We start from the raw sequence: 7787 nt of genomic DNA, 5'->3' as shown, positions 1-7787 counted from the left end.
ATATATATATATATATATATATATATATATATATATATATATATATATACAAACCAGCTGTAGCACATCAACATTTTTTATCACTTCTGTTACTTTTATTCTTACTATTAAAATGTTCTCTTTCTATTAAATGTCACTTTTGTCAATATAATCCACTCTGACAGAGAGGGATAGATAAACTTTGTTATATATAAAATATAAAAAAGGCAATAATAATAATAATTGTATATAAGTTTTTAAAAATGTGATAGTCGCTTTTTCATTTTAATAATATATTCATTCAATAGATTGCATATGTCACTATTACTAAATCTGTATCCCTGTTCATTTCCTCTACTAATTTCCTATGATATTCTCTTTCTGTCTAGAAAGAGTCAGAGAGAACAAATGGCCAACCAATCCACTGTGACAGAATTCCTTCTGATGGGATTATCTGATGATCATGATATGCAAATTCTGGATTTTGCAATATTTCTTGTCATTTACTTATTAGCCTTAATTGGAAATTTCCTTCTTGGTGTTGCTGTGATCCTAAACCAGAACCTTCATGCTCCGATGTATTTCTTTTTGGTAAATTTGTCATTCTCTGATGTTTGCTTCATCTCAACTACGATCCCTAAAGCCATGGCTACTTCTTTGACAAATAACAGGGAGATCTCCTATGTTGGATGTGCTGCTCAGGTCTTTTCAGTTTTGACTTTTACAGGTACTGAGCTTGCCTTACTGACTGTCATGGCTTATGACCGCTATGTGGCCATCTGCCACCCTCTGCAATATACACAAATGATGAACTGGGATGCCTGTTTACAAATGGCAGCTGCTTCCTGGATAAGTACCTTGATTGATGCTTTGCTGCACACCACCCTCACTTTCAGATTAAATTTCTGCAAATCCAATATAATTGAGCAGTTTTTTTGTGATGTTCCTCATCTACAAAATATTTCTTGTACTGATACAAGAATTAATCAGATTCTGATTTTCATTCTAGCACTTATTATAGACACATTTTGTAGTGGGCTCATTTTAATTTCCTATGGCTACATCTTCTCTGTTGTTCTAAAAGTCCCTTCAGTTAAAGGCAGATATAAAGCTTTCTCCACATGTATTCCCCACATAATTGTCTTTTCTTTATTTTTTATCTCTGCTATCTTTGCATATATGAGGCCCCAAAGTATTTCCTCCCACACTTTGGACTTGCTCTCAGCTCTTCTCTACACAGTTTTGCCCCCACTTCTCAATCCCCTTATTTATAGCTTCAGGAACAAGGACATCCAAAAGGCCATGTGGACAATGCTTAAGAAGTAAAAGCAGAAAAAGCAGATCTGGATAATTGCATTCATTGTTCAAAATCTCTCTTTAGCAGAATATTATGCTTTACTACTTATCTGGGTTATGTAAATAACAGTTTAAACAATATCAGTTTATATCATCTGATAGATTCTTGGTACTGGGGAAAATTAAAAACTATTAAATTTTAAAATTGCAAGTGACAGAAATCCCGATCTAACTTTAACTGAGATGCTTATTCTGTCCAATGACAACTCTCTCTTCTTTTTTCCCCCAGATTCTAAGTATCTACTTTTTCAGAACTCAGTCATGTGATTATTAAAAAAAAACCACACTAAAAACTAAAAAAATAAAATAAAACAATTTGTTATTCTTTTCTTTTCTAGGAGCTAAAAGTCCTACCCAAATAAATTTGGAACATATATATAATCATAAAAATTCCATCTGAATCCATTCAGTAATATTTGAAAGCTTTTATTCATGCCCATGATAACAGGACATATTTGTCCTTTGGAAAACATTGTAACAGAATAAATCAAATTTAACAGATTTTCTTTTAAAATGCTACAAATTACTTTTTAAAGTCTTTTCTCTATGTATTTTCTTGTTAATTTTTTGTAATGTAATTTCTTTCACCCTTGTTGTGTAGTGGGTTTTGACGAGTATGAATGATGCCAGGCTGGGGAGTACAATCAAACAGCTCTTTATTAGGTGACCATAACTGTACCGAGGGTTAGGGGATACTTGCATTCTTTATATACCTTTCTGAGTAAACAGCCAACCAATCAGATTGAACTTAAATCTCCTGCCATAATTGACTCCTGCCAAAATGGTTACAGTTCAAATGCATTCTGGTAGTGACCGTTATACAGTGCTTAGGTGTTTCTTTAAACCTTAATACACAACACCCCTTCCCCTTTTAAGGATTAAACAATATAATCTATGCAAAACATATTTACATTTCCACTTCCACATTCCGGATTAATGTGAAGGATTGATCCCCCCCTCAAGATTATAAACAGCAAACCCTTATGTAAGGATTTTCTCACTCCAACCACCATTTGTTTATGAGTGTTTGACCCCACTCAAGGTAGTGACTTCTAAGCAAGGTGAGGGTTGCTCATACTGACCCTGGCAACCCAATTTCGATGTCAGTTGTGATGTACCATTAATGGTACACACTGACCCCCAGATATAGATTAGGTGGACCCAATTTACAGAAATTAACAATAACAAGATGTGCCCAATGAAGACCATGATAACTTCTTCGTCTTAATTGACCACATAGTCAGCGAGGTAAGTGGGTGGCCTATGAAGCCGTGATGAACGTCTTAGTGGTTCTCTCCCCTGTTGGTCTAACAATTTGCTAGGCGTGCCCTGGAGGTCCAAGTTCTCCTGAACTGGAGAGTCAGTAAGGAAGCTCTGGCTGACTGTTTCTGGTAGGCCCACCCCAGAGTCAGACCCTGTGGCAGAGTTAGCACAGCAGTCATTGAAGGGTTGTTGATCCAAATAATCAGGAGTCTCCTGCTGCAGTTCTGCATCATTGTGGTCCTCCTCAGACATGAACTCCATTATTTGTTGGTGGCTCTGGTAGGGAGGATGTGAGCTAGCTTGTGTGCCTGCTTGAGCACTCAGTGAGGGGCCATTTTCCCTGAGGTCGCTTGGTGACTGTTCTGGAACTCTTTTTCATAACTGGTGTATATACCATTTAAACTGTCGACCCCCCTCCACCCCTACTACATAAGATAGGGGCCCGGTTTTGTCAACCACCACCCCTGGAATCCATAAATGTACCAGACCGTAGTTCCTGGCCCAAACCAAGTCACCAGGTTGTAGTCCCCTTGGGGGTTTGGGTTGAGCAGCCTCAGAGGCCACTCTGTAAGAGTGAAGTCTCTCCAGTTTGGTGATAAGGCGTCTGCCCCAATGGAGCTCTGCAGGACTCTTTCCAGTGGCTGTACATGGTGTGGAGCGTTGACACAATAAGAAGTCTGCTAACCTGTGATGCCAGTTACCAACGGTGATGTGCCTGAGTGCGTCCTTGGTTGTTCTCACCATCCTTTCTGCTTGACCGTTAGATGACAGGTGAAAGGGCACGGATGTGGTGTGTCTAATCATGTTTGCTCTTAAGAATGTCTGAAAGTCAGCAGCGGTAAATTGAGTTCTATTATCTGATAACAAAACGTCAGGGAGCCCATGACTGGCAAAAAGTTTCCTTAGCTCTTGGATTGTTCTGGCAGTGGTCATATTTTGGACTGGCACTACCTCTAGCCACTTTGAGTGGCTATCCACCACTATTAAGAAAAGCTGTCCTTGGAACGGACCAGCGTAGTCGATGGGATCCTGGACCAGAGTGTGTGTGTTGCCTCCCATTTGTGTACAGGTGCTTGGGGCATCTCAGGTCTGGACCTTTGACAAGTGTAGTATCCATGTACCTGATGTTCCACTGCCTTATCTAACCCAGGCCACCTTAGGTAGCTCCTTGCTAGCGCCTTCATGCGAACTATACCAGGGTGCCCCTCATGTAGTGACTGCAGAACTCTATCTCTCAATGTTGAGGGTATAATGACCCTACTACCCCACAATAGGCATCCTTTATGCACAGATAATTCATGTCTCCTAAGAAAATAAGCTTGGAATTCAGGGCCTGGACTTCTATCTTGCCACCCTGTGAAGACCCACGACAGAACTCTGCTTAGGATTTTTTCTGAGGTTGTCTCAGCAGCTATGTCCCCTGCATGGAGAGGGAACTCAGGTAGCTCTTGGATTGACAGTATCTGTGCAGCAGGTGCCTGATCTGGCTCGATGTTTGCTAGGGGTAGCCTACTGAGGCCATCAGCATGGCCCATTTCTTTCCCTGGCTTGTGAGTCATTTTAAAACTGTAAGCCGATAAGAATATGGACCATCTGAGCATCCTTGGGGAGAGTATGTGAGGGGTTTGCTTGTCAGCGGTAAATAAGCCTAATAGAGGCTTATGGTCAATAAACACTATGAAATTCCTAGCATACAGATTGTGCTGCCACCACGTGGCTGTTATTGGGAAATTACCAATATGCTAATTGGGTCTACCAGTGCCTTCCCCCTTTGTGATGTATTTCCTATCCTGCTCATGATGCTGCACTAGGATCCACCCCTTCTGGGTTGGACTTCCTCCTTCTCCTTGCTCCCTTGTGTTCCATCCTCCATTGTAACATCTGAACACAAGCCATGCGGACAGTAATCCTGTTACTGTCTTTCGACCTTAAAGCTCCGTCCAGATTCACCTGACCACACCTTCTCTGCTGTAACCACCTTCTACATGCAAAATAAAGGTATTTCAGATGAACCAGGTGCTTTATGAGTTCACTGTCTGGAAAGGGCCGTTAAATGTGATTAAATTTGCTTAAACAGACCAATAAGTGTCTTAACAAGGAATTATATTCGCAATACAACTGCCTGTACCAGAACAGTCGAAAGACAGTTATTAATTTTTACTGCCTGCAATCCATTGTGTATGCATGTTATCTGCAAAAGCTTAAGTGAAAAATCAGTGATCAATTTTACTGGCTGCATTGTGTGTGTTGTCTACAAGTAAGAAGTCAAGGATAACAATTATTCTTACTGGCTGCATGTGTTTACCTCAATCAAGTTTAAAGTCCAGTTAGAAATGTGTTTTAATTTCTAAAATCTGCAATTTAAAGTCTGTAACGTTTCTACAATCAAGTTTAACAGTCAGGAAATGCAATCTGAATTCCTTCTCTCTGCATCCTTCATGTGCATGTTGTTTTTAAGCAAGGCAGAGGTAACAAAGGATTTGGAGATAACATTCTGTGAACTCTTGTTTGAAAAGGCTAGTAAACATCTCATTGCCTCTCTGCCAGTTATTGCCTGCAATTTAGAATGACTGTTTGTTTGCAACCTTCAAGTTTGTGAAACCAAAAGAAAGTTTAAAGAAATTTCCTGCCTGCCTTTTCAAATAGTTTTTCTCTAGAAGTTTCAGAGATTTACCTTTGAAAACGAACTCTTCCTCTCTGGCTAAGCTATTAAGTGGCCATAAGGATAGACAATAAAACAATTTGTTGTCCTTGTAACCAGCTCTTGGTGGTTCACCCCACCTTAGGAATGCGAGCTATGCAACAGCTTGTAAGCTTGGATGTTATTATACAGAGAGAGAGGCATTCATTGATAGCCATTGTCTTTAGAGTTGAATTTTTCTCAAAAAAAATTCTGCCAGTTGCAAATGAAATCTATGACTAACCATGCAAGCATTTCTACAGAGATCATCCTGTGCTATTAGCCATTGTTTTTTAAAGTTGAGCTCCAACAAAAAAGTTTGCCAGTTAGCAATTTTTCCCCCTCTCTCTTTTGCAATAAAGATTGCTGAGCAACAACAATAAAAGAGTCATTAAGCAATTAGTTACCTAGTAACAGGCAGTGACTCCTGATGGCCAAACTGAAACGCTTAAACTGTCTGCAAATTTGAAATGCATATGAAAGCTTGTATACAGAGAGAGACTTTGATTCACACTTATAACAAGCTATGCAAACATTTTATTTGGATAAGCAAGTGATTTATCGTACTCTAGCTATAATCTAGGAACAAAGAGCAAATTAACCTTCGTCAGACACAGTTTAGCCTATGGTTGGTCTTCTTAATACAGACAGAAAGTCTCTCAAGAGTTCCAGACCAGCTATACAACTAGTGGTCATAAGAAGGAACATTTGCCTCACTTTACGTCCAAATTCGAGCTACAGACAATAACAGGCTTGCATCCAAACAGCGACCTCTAGTGGTCAAGAGGTGAAGTTCATTGAAGTACTCACCTACACAAGCAGCATTCCAGTGGCTGCTCAGCAATTAAAAGGCTTGTCCTCAGGCACGTGTACAGTGCCCCTAGTGGTCAAAGGGTGAACTTTCCTGAAGTCCCTAACCACACAAATGGTGCCCCTAGTGGCCAACAGGCGAACTTCCCTGAAGTTTCTGACCACACAGAAGATGCCCCCTGGTGGTCAAATAGCAAAGTTCACCAAATTTAATCAAAAATATCTAGGAAATTTTCTATATCTGTCCTAGCCATGGCGGAGTGTCTCATTGATTCCGAAGAGCCGGTTCAGCCAGACAACCCTGAATTGCATCAAGAAGTTGGAAGACCCAAGCGTACAATAAAACCAACCCAGAAACTCATAGAAATTTATGAGGCAAATAAAGATGAATTTTCCAGTAATCTGTCAAAGCTATGGGACAGAACTGCACACGGCATGATAATTTTGCTCAGTGTTGATGGTAATCCTGCGGTATTAAGAGACTCTATAGATCGCTTATCTGCAGCTTATGAACATTACCAGTGGCTGTCTACAAAATACATAGGTTTTTTGAATGACTCTAATGTAGACGATTCCTCAACAGAATTAATTAAAATTGAGGATCTGAACCAGCAAAGAGATCTCCTGGTGCAAGGGGCAAAGTATAAGGCAAAAAACCTATTGCTGACCTGCAAGAGACTAGATCTCATAGGTCCACATCAAGTAGACACACAGTAAACCATATTGCTGACCTGCAAGAGACTAGATCTCATAGGTCCACATCAAGTAGACACACAGTAAACCATATTGCTGACCTGCAAGAGACCAGATCTCATAGGTCCACATCAAGTAGACACACAGTAAACCGTATTGCTGACCTGCAAGAGACTAGATCTCATAGGTCCACATCTAGTAGACACACAGTACACTCAGCTAGATCCTCTCGCTCCAGGGCTTCAACAATACATGACAAGCTATTAGAAGCCCGTGCGCTTGCAGAAGAGAAGGACGTGCTTCTCTCCTTTACCAAAAGGGAAGCTGAAATGCAAGCTAAAAATAAAGCCCGGCAAGCGGAGATGGAAGCTAAAAACAAAGCCCAGCAAGCGGAGATGGAAGCTAAAAAGAAAGCCCAGCAAGCAGAGATGGAAGCCCAAATGAAAATTCTGCAAATAGAAAAGGAACGAGCGGCTGCTTTAGCAAAGCTGAAGGTCTATGAACAGACAGCAAAGGAAAGCACCGATGTAGATGGTTTCATCCCAACAGAAGTGGAAGATCCGATGGAACGCACCAGTCAATATGTACTAAAGCATAATGTTTGCAACGATGCAGAGCCATCTTCCACACTGCCTACAAAAATCATAGACATCCCAGAACCGCAAGGGCCTGCACTCCTTCAACACCGCAGCACAAGTGCATCTTCTGCACCTCCTACAAAAATCATAGACATCCCAGAACTGCAAAGGCCTGCACTCCTTCAACACCGCAGCACAAGTGCGTCAGCTGTGCTTCCCACAAACAGCACAGAAGTCCCGAGCCTGCAAGAGCCTACACCTCTTCAACCAAACAACACAGGTGCGTCAACTATGCTCCCTCCAAACAGCACAGAAGCTCTGCGCCTGACAGAGCCTACACCTCTTCTTCAAAGCAACATAGGTGCGTCAACCGTGCTTCCCACAAAGAGCACAGAAGCTCCGTGCCTGACAGGGCCTACACCTCTTCA

The 7787-nt window shown here is 41.0% G+C and overlaps 1 protein-coding gene across 1 annotated transcript; it reads left to right on the top strand.

Moving 5' to 3' along the window:
* Positions 1 to 387: 387 nt before the first annotated feature.
* LOC308678791 (olfactory receptor 14A16-like) lies at positions 388 to 1305 on the top strand (the record flags this gene model as incomplete). Its single annotated transcript, XM_081346022.1, has 1 exon — positions 388 to 1305. One exon carries the CDS (start codon positions 388 to 390, stop codon positions 1303 to 1305), a length of 918 nt encoding a protein of 305 aa, XP_081202148.1.
* Positions 1306 to 7787: the final 6482 nt, after the last annotated feature.

This window comes from Vipera berus (genome assembly GCF_964194415.1).
Source record: "Vipera berus genome assembly, chromosome: Z".
In the NCBI taxonomy this organism is placed as follows: domain Eukaryota; kingdom Metazoa; phylum Chordata; class Lepidosauria; order Squamata; family Viperidae; genus Vipera; species Vipera berus.
This window is presented reverse-complemented; position numbering and strand designations above follow the sequence as displayed.